Source organism: Sander vitreus, chromosome 18 (genome assembly GCF_031162955.1).
Source record: "Sander vitreus isolate 19-12246 chromosome 18, sanVit1, whole genome shotgun sequence".
Taxonomy (NCBI): Eukaryota; Metazoa; Chordata; class Actinopteri; order Perciformes; family Percidae; genus Sander; species Sander vitreus.
The window spans coordinates 8853792-8868729 of NC_135872.1; the positions used below are offsets into that span (position 1 = coordinate 8853792).

A 14938-nucleotide genomic window follows, 5' to 3' on the forward strand; every position below is an offset into this window, starting at 1 on the left:
TGACCTGAATCATTGGTTAAAAGAAATAAATAAAAAATATTGATTCTAGGGAAAATAATCGATTCTAAAACTGTACATGACCTTTCTCTAAAAATCCTCCCCACCCCTAATATTTAATTAACATCAAGTGACGTTTTGAGCGTCAAGTTCTGCTTCAGACAAAAGTGTGTGTGTGTGTGTGTGTGTTTGTGTGTGTGTAACATTGCCTACATTGTGATAGGTCCATGTGGAGGCAGAGCACTGACTGGAAACCCCCATACAGGAGCACTTTTCGCAGCCACGCCGATTGTCACCTTGGAGGTTGTAGAATCCCAGTTTACAGCGGTCACAGTTTTCTCCCTCCACGTTTTCCTGCAGGAGAGAGAGACAGAAAGAGAGAGAAAAAAGAAACATGCAGCAAAGTTTATGGGCTGCCCTCCAACTGACGTTATGAGCACAAAGCATGTTATTGCAGTGTTAATGTGGTGAAGATAATGATGACAGGGCTAGAAAGGTTAGCGCAGAGTACTTGCCATTATTTGTGCGCATAAAAGTGTGTGAGTGTGTGTACCTTGCACACGCAGGGTGTTATACATGGGTCATCGTTGGTGCTTCCTTCCACACTGCAGTTACAGCGCTGGCAGGACGGGTAGCCCATATAACCGACAGCGCACCTGAAGACAAATGAGTTTAATATCAATAATAAAGATGAAGGTGATGAGTATTAGAAAGGACTTCCTGTCATTAGACGGTCACAGGGTCAACTCTCCGTCAATACAACTGCTGCGTCTCTGAGTCAGACACTGAGCCTTTAGTTAGTGAAGCAAACAGCTGACAGCACACCACAGGTGACGTGCACTGTCTGTACAATCTCAGAGGAAATTAAAGCATAAAAGAAACAACTCCCTAGTTAAGGGAGACAGTGAGCTGAGGCTAAGTCAATTAAAAGAGTACTTTAAGAAGTGATTTTAAAGACAACGCTTATGCTGCTGGCCTGATATGAGGGCAGGTCATTAAAAAGTTTTGGGGGAAAGTTGTATCAGCTTTTAGATTAGATTACTAGATGACATTAAACCTGAATAAGTCCTACAGGCAAGTTGAGTCGTTGCAGTGGGAAAGAAAATAATATAAACAAATAATTACAGCAATAAGAGATAAAATTAAAAAAAGTAATTAATTAACAATGTAAGATGAAACACCTTGTTGATAGATTTACAGGTTAGACAAAAAGCTTTTCTTGTTGTTTGTATTTCTTTTGATTCACAGGTTGCAATTTTAACCTCAAGATTGGGAAAAAATGAGGCTTCCCTTAAAGCGTAACTCGCCAAAATGCAACCTAGGGTCTTTTTGTGAATGTACCCGAGTCAAACTTTCGTTTAAAAGCATATTTAGGACGGAATCGCCACTTTTAAGACCGTATTTTGGTTTTTTGGTCAAATGGCCTTTTGAATGGGAGTGCTAGGGGCACTTTTATGCTAGCATCAAAATAGCTATTTTTAAAACACTAAGAAGGCTCGGCACAACATGAAACTTTGCTTGAAGTATTGCCAGGGGCTCTACACCTTAACGAAAGCATTGACAACATAGTTTGTGTACACAGAGTTTACTAAAAAGAAAGGTTTTGAGCAACTCACGTTAGCAGTTGTTGTTTACGCTATCCGCCATTTTCCCAGTCAAAAATAGGCGATCTCCGAATGCGAATGAACGGACCTCATAGGAGGAAATGTCATTCTTATATGAGGCTCCTTTTTCAACTACAAGGTCAATATTGTGTTTCACTAAGGACAAAACAACGAATTATCCGTGCATTTATATGGAACAAAGCTTTTGGAGCTTTCCATCTTTACTCTCCTACCTCGACTATTTTTGACTGACTCGATAGACGGCGACCGGAAGAACAACAGCTACAGTGAGTTGCTCAAAACCTTTTTTTCAGTAAACTCTGTGTACACAAACAATGTTATCAATGCTTCCGTTAAGGTGTAGAGCCCCTGGTCATACTTCGAGCAAAGTTTCATGTTGTGTCGAGCCTTGTTAGTGTTTTAAAAATAGCTATTTTGATGCTAGCATAAAAGTGCCCCTAGCTCTCCCATTCAAAAGGCCCTCTTACCGAAAAACGAGAATACGTTAAATCTTAAAAGTGGCGATTCCGTCCTAAATATGCTTTTAAATGAAAGTTTGACTCGGGTACATTCACAAAAAGATTCCTAGGTTGCATTTTGGCGAGAGTTACGCTTTAATATCAGAGTGCAGAGTTCAGGTTCATTAGAGATTAAAGTATGTAAAATGTGTTATCAAAGAAATAATATCCAAGTTGCAGAAAAAAGAAAAGAAAAACAAAACAAGGCAAGATATCAAATGTCTGGCATTTATACCATGTCCATTATTCAGTGACTTCTTTACATTGTGTAAGGTACAATAAGGTGTGATGATGAATATCATCAAATATATTAATGGAAACTTTCTGGCAATTTCCACACACTAATTGGAACAGACAATTGCTGAAAGGTTCAGCTCACCTGTCACAATGTGTCTGTCTCTTGTTCTATGTATGTGTACGTGTGCGTATGTGGGTCTCTCACCTGTCACATTGCAGACCCCCAAAACCCTCCTTACACAGGCATGACCCTGCTGGCTGAACTGTCAATCAAACACACAAAAGGCGCGCACACACACACACACACACACACACACACACACACACACACACACACACACACACACACATTTTTAAAAGCAACAGTGCAAGTGAAACAGAATGGGTATCTCTTTGAAGTTGCTGCACCTCCTCTTTCTAGACATACAGTTGTGTTCAGAATAATAGCAGTGTGTTTAAAAAAAATAAAAATAAATGAATAATGCTCAAATTCCTTAGAATAGCTTTTAATAATATCAATGCATAGGGAACACTGCACATTCAATTCCAAATCAAAACATGACCAAAATGGATCAAGTTTGTGTTATACCTTTACAGAAAGTGAAGAAAAAGGAATATTAGGCTGTATTTGTATTTTTCTTTACAAACTCAAATATTTACTGTATAAACTGAAAAATGTCTCAAGGGTTTGCTTTACTTTGAATCACTGCACTAATATTTAGTATAACCATTATTTCTGAGAACTGCTTCACATCTGTGTTGCATGGAGTCGACCAACTTCTGGCACCTGTGAACAGTCTTGTTGAAAGACCCATTTCAAAGGCATTTCCTCTTCAGCATAAGGCAACATGACCTCTTCAAGTATTTTGATGTATTGAAACTGATCCATGATCCCTGGTATGCAATAAATAGGCCCAACACCACAGTATGAGAAACATCCCCATAACATGATTTTTGCACCACCATGCTTTACTGTCTTCACAGTGTACTGTGGCTTGAATTCAGTGCATTGGGGTCGTCGGACAAACTGTCTGCGGCCCCTAGACCCAAAAAGAACAATTTTGCTCTCATCAGTCCTCAGAATGTTGCACCATTTCTCCTTTGGCCAGTCAATGTGTCCTTTGGCAAATTTCAACCTATTCAGTACATGTCTTTTTTTCAGCAATGGGTCTTTGCGGGAGCTTCTAGCTGATAGCTTTGCTTCACATAGCCTTCTTCTGATCGTAACAGTACTCACAGGTAACTTTAAGTCTTCTTTGATTTTCCTGGAGCTGATCATTGGTTGAGCCTTTGCCATTTTGGCTATTCTTCGATCCATTCGAATGGTAGTTGACCGTTTTTTTTCCCACGTTCAGGCTTTGGATGCCATTTCAAGGCATTTGAAATCATTTTGGCTGAGCAGCCTATAATTTTCTGCACTTCTTTATATGTTTTCCCCTCTCCAATCAACTTTTTAATCAAAGTCCGCTGTTCCTCAGAGCAATGTCTGGAACAACCTATTTTGCTGAGTATTTCAGTGTGAAATGCACTATAACCAGCATGCACATTTGCTTCCTTCCTTCCTTCCTTCCTTAAATATGGGCCATAACTGACACCTGTTTCTTCACAGAATCAATCACCTCACTAATTGAACACAACACTGCTATTATTTTAAACATGCCCCTTTCAATTACAGATTCAGTTACACAGAATGAGCAGCATGCATGTCATGACTGTTGGGTCTGTTGGTTTTCTATGACTCTACAACACTTACTAGTAAATTATTTGCCATGTAGAAATATCACTTCTACCAGAAAATTTGATTTATGAGGTTAGTGATGTTGGACTGCTATTATTTTGAACACAACTGTAAAAACAGTATAAATACAAAGAGGAGTAAAATTATCTCTAATATAAATAGTAGTTATGTTCTGTCATAGACAGTTTCCAATAACAGAAGCTTCTGTGCACACAGCTGAACTTGACTAACCCCAACCCCATAGGAAATCAAGTAGGACTGAATCGATGAAATGTTGGAGTTACTGAAGTACCACTTTAAAATGAATTAAAATGTGTGCTTGCATTCACTAACAACCTCTGTATGTGTGTCTACTAGTTCAAACATGAATAATATCCAAAAAAAGAACAAGACTGATAGACATTAAGGACAGAGAAAGTTTAAAAAGTATATTTGCATACTGGGCGTAGCCTGGCTTGAATCTGGGACACATGATTGGCTGATGGAACCATGTGAGTCACACGAGCAGGGGATGCAGGGCTTCTCCTCCTCAGCGCTCACCTGGCCAGGTGAAGAAAACAAGAAATCATTTTTGCACAGTTAACACTAAATCATAACAAATTCCAAAAAAGGATATGTAAGCATATGTAACGTACTCCAGTGGGTCTGTAGAATCCAGCAACGCATGTTTGACAGTTGATTCCAGCTGTGTTGTCACGGCAACCAATACAGACTCCACCCCCTCTGTTTTGACCTTGGATGTTTAGGCTGAGTGACAGGTCTGCTACTGTCTGATTGAAGTAGCACGCCTGTGCCTTGCCGTGGCAGTTGCACTCTGAAAACACACACACACACACACAGAAAGTTGTAAAAAATGTAGTACTGTATTTGATAGGATTGTTGAGTCCTGCCGCCACCTACTCTATCCAAATAGAGAGCATGAGGCAAAGAGGACTGCTCTTTTAATCCATTTATGTCTTCCACATACTGTATGTACTGTAGGTGTTTAGAAAACCATGAAACCCTTTTTTGAAGACAGTACCCTAAGGTTCCCACACTGACCATAAGCAGCGTGTTATCTCCACAGTCCAGGGAGAAAAAGTGGGTCTTCGCTTGCCCTCACCATTTCCCACAGTATGGCTGTGAGTTGGGATCTGAGCAGTAGCCCCTGTTTCCTACACACAGCTTACCATTTAAATTCATGAATAAAAAAAGCAAAACCTGGTTCTGCAATGTGATTGTGGACATGGTTTAAAAGGTGTTACAGAACAAGGATCACAGGGATCTGATCCAGGACGGCTGGTTTGAGTAGTAGATCCATTAATGTGAAGGCTTATCAGATGCCAAAACACTGCAGAGCATTTTATAAGCTTTATAAATACTATGAGGAAGGATTTTACCTCTCTGGGAAGTTACAGTATGATGTTCACAGTTCTGTTTGGTGGAATAACAGTTGTGGAAATCTGTGTAAATGCCACTTTTATCTCCAGAACATTTCAGGGCCCTTCTCCAGGTCTGATCTCAGACTTGGCATTGATGACCTGGGTGGTGATGGCGCAGTGGATATGACACATCCCTTTGGTGTGGGAGATCTGGATTCAATTCCCACTGCGATACAACAACCAATGTGTCCCTGAGCAAGACACTCAACCCATAGTTGTTCCAGAGGTGTGCGGCCTCTGACATATGTAGCAACTGTAAGTCGCTTTGGATAAAAGCGTCAGCTAAATGACATGTAATGTAATGACCTGTAAAGCTGTGGTGTTGCTGGGCTTCCCCCTACTGTATGCTGCACTAGGCTGCTTTCCCCAAGATGCCCAATTTCAGTTCAGTGTCCATACACTAATCTCACATTGCCAGACCGGTTTATTGGCATTTCTTTAAACCATTGGGGGGAGCTATACTCCGCACGGAGCAACAGCGCCACCGCAAAATAGCCTCGGGAAGGAACTTGTGTTGATGGAACATGTGTACATTCAAAGGTTGTTATAGTCGTGCGACAGAAAACTCAGATTGGACAGATAGTCTAGCTAGCTGTCTGGATTTACCCTGCAAAGAGCTGAGCGCAGTTAACCATAGTCCTCATAAATCGACCGGAGTTTAAAATGCCAACACAAAGAAAGCGGAAGGAAACGGACATCCGGTTAAAATGAAAGACATCCGGCGGAATATCCAGCGGCACCTAAACAATCCCGGAAGTGGAACGTCGTGGATATAGATTATTCATCCACTGCATTAGATCACTTATTACAATCATTCTGAACCAGACTGCATAATGCTGCTGCATTCCTAACTTAACACCCTCTGCAAGGATGGGTTGTTCTGTGCTGAGACACTGAATGGGCTGAATATGTCATGGCTGGTTCCTTTACTATTGTGCCAGTCAGGACCTTTAACGTCTTGTCACCTTAGTCTTGTTGTGTCAGTGTCAAGGCAGAGGAAGCAGTTATCAGGCCACAAAGACTACAGAGCCTGTTAGAAGGTGTAGCCTGTGTAAAATTAAATTAAGATTACATGTTGTAACCCTAGTTTTATGATGACAGGTGGAGGCCTCTAACCTCATCAATCTACTGCTACATAGTTGATGAAGGTTAATGGATGGGAGGTGACTTTCGATTGCTTTATAAAGTCTTATATTAAAGACCTGACCTGGCTGGCAAGAATACAAATTTCAGTGAGCCCTTTACAGTTTGATTCTGTAAAGCCTGTTTTCATATAAACTGTAGTAGGTGTGCTTTAGTAACATTACAGACATTTTACCAATTGACATGTGGTGTGTGGGCGCATACGCTGCATTACAATAAATGATGTGGGCGCCTACAGTACCATATGAACTCTGGAAGAACATTTACAAGTACAGAAAGTTTAAAAAGGTTTCTGGGTGAGTAGGAATTGTGGGTAGTTGTGTGTAATTTGCCGTTGTATTTTTTCTTACTCTCGCAGACATGTCGAGTGAGGAAGGTTCCTGCCATCCAGGGCTGCTGGTGGTAACCAGGGCAACAACGATCACAGCTCTCCCCGCATGTGTTGTGTTCACATTCACAGCTAAACTTCTACACACACACACACACACACAGATTCACGCACAAATACATGAAAAAAAGGTTGTTAGGTTTGTCAATTAAACAGACATGAGCAACTGTGTTTAAATGAATGGATTGTCTGGAAGCTGATATCAAAGGGAAGAACACTGTAACAATCTGAGTCATCGTCAAATATAAATTAAAGTGTCTGGTGAAGGACGAATATGTACATCTCAAAATGTTGGGTCTTGGCTTGACATTAATTCATAATCAATTTCATACAATTGGGAGGATGTTTTTAAGATTAACAATCTTAAGCAGCATACAAAACATTTCATTTGATCTATTGATTGTATTGCTTTTATCCTTTTCATTTGCATATTTTTATGCGTCATGTTTTTTATTGGCTTTTATTTCTCTTCTCTCAAGCTCGTTGTTGTATTGACCTCTGGGTATCCTGCTTTTGCTTTGCTTTGTCGGTCAACGACTGTTAACTCCGTTTTTAAAGGTGCTATATAAATAAAGTTATAATTATAAGGGTGGTTGTGTGTAGTGGAGTAAATTGTCTTCCTTGTGTGACATTATGTGGCATCACATCGTTCACATACATGTGTAAATGGAGGGCTGAAAACAGGTAATTACCAATATGCATATACCTATTGAAAGCATATCAAACAATGTATTTGCAGGAGAGCTAATGGCAATAAAAGAATTTGGTTCACTTTTCAGATTGTCAGTGGGTAGCCAATGGGTTCACTATTACTCTCCCAGGAGAGAAATAAATCCAAAACTAAACACAGTCAAAGCACAATGTAGCAGCACATTTGCCAACTTTAAGGTTCAGTAATTCAATTTAGGACTTTCTGTAAATTGGTTGATGTGAAGAGGGTGCCAGATTTAACTGAGAGGAGAGCAGTACAGTAGCACTGCTAGAGCCAAGTTTGGATTTGCTGGCACAAGTGAATTTGCCCCTTTTATTTGAGACACAATGCTACAGCTCTGGCTTCAGGCTGCCTTCGTACTGAGCATGCATCTGAACAAATGTTCTGTAGACGATCATCAACAAATCATCTCACAGGTCTCCACCTTTTCTGTTTCCTGAACGTCTGCCCAGGACTTTACTGCATGGATGGATGAACTTGTATCAAAGTAAAGGAGCTAGATGTCTTCTGGGAACAGAGGGCTAGAGAAAATCTCTACAAAATTCAGATTTAGGTCTTAAAGATTATAAATTACTAAATATATACTACCGTAGTGGAAACATGTTTAGAAATATGATTTTAAATTAAAATGCATTATTCTGCTGGACCACACACTATGTTCACCCACTGAGGTCTTATATCTGAACCAGAAAACCATACGTATGTTTGCAAACACTTTCATTTTAAAGATTTTCTTTTTCATTTTAACCACTTTCCAGGCAGCTGCTAATTTTAGGACACGTCTCTATGGCAAGAATACACAGTTGCAGAGACTTAAAACTTGCTTGAGATTGACTAGGTAATTGATTTGGTTGGTTTTTCAGTCAATTCAAAATACCTCTTTAATATAGCCTTTATAGAGATAGGAAGGAGAGAGAAGAGAAAAGGAAACTGGAGCTCTTTACACATCAGTGACATCACTTAATGTCAATGACATCATCACCAAGGGACCAGACACCAGTGTCACATCTGAGTTAGTCTTCGTGGTTCAGCCTCAAGACATGTAAAGGACACAAGACTCTGTGTGTGTGTGTGTGTGTGTGTGTGTGTGTGTGTGTGTGTGTGTGTGTGTGTGTGTGTGGTGAGCGAGAGAGAGAGAGAGAGAGAAAGAAAGATCAGGTGTCTGGTATCAAACACTCTACTGTTTGAAGTGACACGGGAGACGCTTCACTGTGTCACCTGTGTCCCCTGCAGACAGGCAGGCAGGCAGACACACACACACATACACAGACAGACACACACACAGTTTGATACAAGGCGGCAGATAAAAAGCTGGTGGCCGAGGGTGCTCTCGGCTCCTGTTCAACAGTATGAAGGGGCTCCATTACCTTGGTGCTATTGTTAAGTGGACTGAGAGAAACAGAGTTAAGTATTTTACCTTTGTAACAGTGTTGAGTGGACAAGCTTTGGCGTGGCCGTAACAGATACACATTCCTCCGACTGAGATGTCCTTAATGGAATAATAGTACTGAAAAGAGAGAGAGAGGAAGAACATGTGATAATGAGTATGACCGCGTTAATGAGCATATTAGCAGTTAAAGAGGCAGAATTAGAACAAAACTGTGCTCTCTTATCTCTGTGGTGATTACACCTGAAAAAAAGGATATCCTGACCTGGGCCTAACACCACATCTGGTGATGTGTCGAACAGCAGTACTGGTAAATGGTAAATTAATCACTTCTCACACATGAAACCACAATGCCTTCATTTCGGCTAATGTAGTTTCATTTTCATTTAGTTTCTAAATAAAAAATAAATTATGACAAACTATGAATGGTGATTTTTTTGTATTTATCTGTATCTAAATAGTTAAAGGTTTAGTTAAATCATTGCTAAGACTTAGTAACTCATAAGTAAGTCATAATTATCCGATATTAAATCTGAAATATGACTCAATATTACAAGATACTATCTTAATCATTAGACTTGGTAATGAATGCAAATATTAGACTTGGTATCTTTTAGTTCTGACTTTAAGCCATTCATCCAAATATTACTTTGAGATATAGTAACAGAACCAGAAACAATTTCCTGGCAGATATTTATATTTTCCAAAAGAAAAGAAAAGTGTGTTGAGCCTCACCCGTCTCGTCACGATGGGATCGACATCTCTCGGGTCACGGAGTGTCAGAGTCATGAGGTCGGCGTTCAGCGTTCTGATTCGCTGAAACACCAGCCTGATGTAGCGGGCGGAGGTGAAGTTCAGCAGGGTCGGGGAGGGGTCATCTGCACTGGGCCGACCATTGATCAAAGACGCGTGGATCTATAGACAGAGACAGATAAGTACTGGCGTGTAACAGCAGAGTTAAACAGAGGCACTGCCGAGACAAACATTAAAGGTGCTTTTAGTTGCTCGCCATGGTAGATGGTGAAGGGAGTGAAAAGCCAGAGACAACAAATATAAACAGATCGGAAGGAGGAGAATAAATAGTAACAACCTTTTTTTAACAGGAAGCATTGTTTATTTTCTTAATTTTCAACGACACTTGCAAAAGCAAAAAAAAAAGTCAAGACTTAGAAATAAAGGCTATAAATTGCCTCAACCGTGGTGTTTATTTTAAGTGTTTAGGTCACATTTAATTAGATAAGTAAAAAAAAAAAATGGTGTTAAATGTTGATGTTTGATTAAAGAGGTACATATTTTAAAATGGCTGAGGAGAGAGAAAATACGTAAGGATCTGTGGTGCAAAGAGCAGTTTTTGCTATATAGATTTCAAATCTGATTGTAGATTGTTCCAAAGGACTACTAAGAGAGATGTGGTAGTGTCACCAGCCCACGTAAAGAGCAACAAAGGGACTGTTGAAAAGAAGCAGTAAGACATGGGGTTTCTTTGCAAAAATATGAGTGAAACCGAGAAAGAACAAACCCTAGGAAGTTTAGCAAAAAACAACTTATAGCTCTAGCAAGAAGAATCAACAGATAAACCTGCAGCCTCACGACAAGCTGCCTCCTACTGTAGCACTACGGTGCAGAGACTGGCCTGTTAGCCTTTCAGCCTCACCTAACTGGAACAAACCATCTGCTCAGGTAAACATAGGGTGAGCTAGACTGATACAAAGCATTCAAAGAAAACACAATAAGAACAAAGCAATGATTTCAGATTCCTCTGTTACTGTAGTTGAACACAATGTATGTATGGGCAAACACGCACTATTAGTGGACTTAACTTTATGTAGAATAGTTTAGCTCAAACGTCTAAGGAAAGTGGTAGGTTGGCAGACATCGTTAGTTACCAAAGGTGCAGATTTATTTATAGTGCTCCCCACTACAGGTGTAACTCAAAACACAGAAAGAATAGACAAGGTAAATTAATTCAAATCAAACAACCAGCGCATGCCGCGTGCCACTTGCAGCACAGCCTCCACCTCTGTCTCCTCTCTTGGAGCAATCCCACTGCTTTATATAGAGTGATCAATTCACACCTAGACTGAATAAGCCAGAACCATTACAAGAGAAGGTTGAAGTATGCAGTAACCTACACATAAGGAAATCCCCTAACATTGCTGGACGTTAACAAGCTCCTTTACATCACTAAATTGCTGTCTTAAAGGTAAGCAATCATCACACATTACTTTCAAAAGCAAGAAACAAACAAACGAAACATTCTTTCAGAACGGAAAAACCCTCAACTTGGTTTAGCCCAGTGATGTCAGCAATGACATCCCCAATTCCATAAAAACAGGAAGTGCTGGGCCAGCCCCTCCCAAACACTAGTGCTGCATGGTAGGTTTAAACAAAGGAACAAACACTTCAAAACGGTTAAAACCTGCAATATAATAAAAATAGCGGAAACTACTTCATGGCTGTGTGTTTGCTTTAATTTACTAAGGTGCTTCGATGTAAACTGTAACAATGCAGTTAACACAAACAAAGCCTGGATAGTAAGTGAAGCACTGTTACAATAGCATGGTAAATTCTAGAACACATGTAAAACCTAATATGATGTCATGTAATAAGCAACCTGTAATGTATACAATGAACATTTAGGGACAAATGGTGAGTAAGGAGTGTTCTCACCCACTTTATCACACTTTAACAAAATGTGCTTATTGCAGAGCTGTTACCCTTTCTTCCACTATGTGACAGTGTTCTTTCTATCACTGCTCAGAGGACCCAACTGTGCACACCAGTTTTCACTATCACAGACTGAGCAGGTGATCTGCACCATCAGAAACAGATATGTATTATACATCAACATAGCAGGGCTCTTCCCCTTTCAACAAATCCTAATCTTGTGGAATCATGTGAAGTTAAATAAACAAATGCACTTATTTTTGTTCTAATCATTATTGTTACTGAACAATAATCATCTGTTAACTGCTTAGTAAATATTCATATACAGGCAAATCCTTATACCCCATTTTTCTAGGCAAAATATGGTGCTTTCAATATTACATGCACTTTTTCAGCCCAGTATCTTTAGGAATTTGGTTCATACTGGAAGATTCTGCACCTCACGATCCATATCCATTGCCAACATTGACTGCTAGACATTTTTATTTTGTCTACCAAAGCAATTTACATTTTGTATTGTAACTGTCTTGCTCTACCTTTAAATCAATGTAGAAGAAGAATAAACAGAGTTATATGTGGTATCACCAATAATCAACAGGCATCCACATAACAAGGAGTGTGAGATCCTGCCTGCCTGCCTGTCTGTCCATCTGTCTATCTCACTAATGTGGCCAAAAGCAACATTTGGGATCTGCAAAAAAGTCTTACAGAGTGGGCTGACCGCGCGCGTGTGTGTGTGTGTGTGTGTGTGTGTGTGTGTGTGTGTGTGTGTGTGTGTGTGCATGAAGGGGGAACACTTGATGGGTGCAAGCTGCACACTTGGAAGTAACGAAGGAGTTGGTTGTGTATGTATGTGTGTGTGCGTGATGAGTGCTGGGGTGACATTGTAAGAGTGTGTGCGATGCTGTGACACATCGCCTACGACTCATTATGGTTTCACTGTGATCAGACGGCTAGGGAGCTGTCAAACACACACACACACACACACACACATTCAGACACCTCCGCCGTTACATGCGGCTCCTGACATCTCCCAGCTCGCACCCCCCTAATGCTCCCCCGCAGGACAGACACACAACACACAAGACGACACACTAAACACACATGCATGGAGGCATGTGCGACACACACACACACACACACACACACACACACACACACACACACACACACACCAGCACCCATGTAAATGTGTATACATATTCAGACAGACATCTACAATTAGAGGCCTGTGTGGGAGATGTAGATGTGTGATTAGTCTTTCACTGTATGTGTGTGTGTGTACACGAATTTGTTTCTGTGTGTGTGTGTTCTGCAGTTTCTCTTCATTAATGTCAGTAATTGCAGGCTTGCCCTCTGTTCTTACTGGGTGCAATCACACACACAACTGATCAAAGCAACACAGCAGTAAACAGCGGTGTGCACATGTGCGTGTCAGTGTGTTTCTTTTCTATCAGTGATTAAAATGATATTAATAGCTGTGCACATTTGAAAATAAATATACCCACTTTAAAAAAAACAAAAAAAAACAAGCTTTGAACTACTTATTAAGTTGAAAACTGACATGCAGCATTTCATAATTTATCCTGCTCAGAAGACTAGACTGGTGTCTTTACGAGAGCTTATATGAACATTCTACTTTCTTTTCCATTTTGTATGAGTTTTGTGTTGATTTCAGACGGTCTGACCTGGTGTCATGAGTAGAGCTTCTTAATTCTTCTTCATTCTTCTTCATTTTCACATTTCTGCTTATTATTCATGTCCACTACTGTAGCAACATCGCCCTTCGTTCCAAACTCTATTATTCTGTTATTCCCTTCCAAACTGCCCTCAGACCATCCTGACATTCCCAGTGACCTGACCATCATCTGCCTGCACACCTAGCCCTCATTCCTCCTAATCAATCACTTAGGATGTACACCGGTCCACAAGATCACTCTCTTTCTCAGATCATTTCTCTGTTCATCTAATGTTCCTCAAAGCCATAACGTTTCCGTCTCTTGCCTTGACTGCCTTTTGGATTTTTTCCACCTCTCCTACCTGCTCCTATTTTGGATTTGTTTGCCTTCTCTAAATGCTAGGCAGGCATAGTTCTTAGCAACCCAAGTCATCCCAGCAATCCTAACACAGTTTAACTAAACTCAATTCAACCTAACACAAAACCCTATTCACCCCAAGAGACCCAAACCAACCTAAGATATCCTGCATCCTGCATCAACCCAATCCAATTTAACACGTCTACTCCAAATCACTGTACTCTACACACCCAATCAAAATATTCCGAACCTAATCAAACTTGACTTGACCCACTCCATCCAAGCCTACGGTGGCCGACAGGGGCAAACGCCCTGCAACTTAAGAAAATGCATGCAAATAGACAAAACACAAGCAAATTAAGAAAACAACTTCATTAATTTGACAACACATGCGCAGCATTCAGCAAACGTGCTGCAAATACACACAACACAACCAAATACATAAACGCGCTGCAAATATGAAACGATGCAAAAAGAAGAGCACACAAACCCCGAAAACAAATGCAACAAAAAAACGCTGCATCCAGATTACACAACGGAAGTTCTCCAGACCTCTAGAGGGAGCAGCTAGTGGAACAGCTGGATTTTCGACCCCACGGGGAGAGAGCGCTCTGCCTTTTTATTAGAGTCAGGTATGGCTGCAACCTGAAGAACTCCCGTCTCAAGCCTCCTGTCCATAGACTGTATATTAAATTAATATATATATATATATACATACATACATACATACACACACACACACACACACACACACACACACACACACACACACACACACACACAGGTGCTGGTCATATAATTAGAATATCATGAAAAAGTTGATTTATTTCAGTAATTCCATTCAAAAAGTGAAACTTATATAATGTATACATTCATTCCACACAGACTGATATATTTCATGTGTTTATTTCTTTTACTTTTGATGATTAGAACTGAAAACTAATGAAAATCCCAAATTCAGTATCTCAGATAATTAGAATATTGTGAAAAGGTTCAATATTGAAGACACTTGGTGCCACACTCTAATCAGCTAATTAACTCAAAACAGTCTAGTTCTGTAGGCTACACAATCATGGGGAAGACTGCTGAC

General features: G+C 40.2%; 1 protein-coding gene across 1 annotated transcript in view; it reads right to left on the reverse strand.

The window, feature by feature from the left end:
• The window catches only part of lama2 (laminin, alpha 2), a 211952-nt gene that overhangs the window by 130305 nt on the left and 66709 nt on the right, over window positions 1–14938 (reverse strand). The window contains exons 6-13 of the mRNA XM_078275135.1: window positions 9881–10060; window positions 9176–9265; window positions 7009–7126; window positions 4730–4908; window positions 4535–4634; window positions 2562–2619; window positions 551–653; window positions 211–351 (exon numbers count right to left, since the gene is read on the reverse strand). Of these exons, the coding sequence (XP_078131261.1) occupies window positions 211–351; window positions 551–653; window positions 2562–2619; window positions 4535–4634; window positions 4730–4908; window positions 7009–7126; window positions 9176–9265; window positions 9881–10060 (969 nt within the window). The remainder of the gene's footprint in view (window positions 1–210; window positions 352–550; window positions 654–2561; window positions 2620–4534; window positions 4635–4729; window positions 4909–7008; window positions 7127–9175; window positions 9266–9880; window positions 10061–14938) is intronic.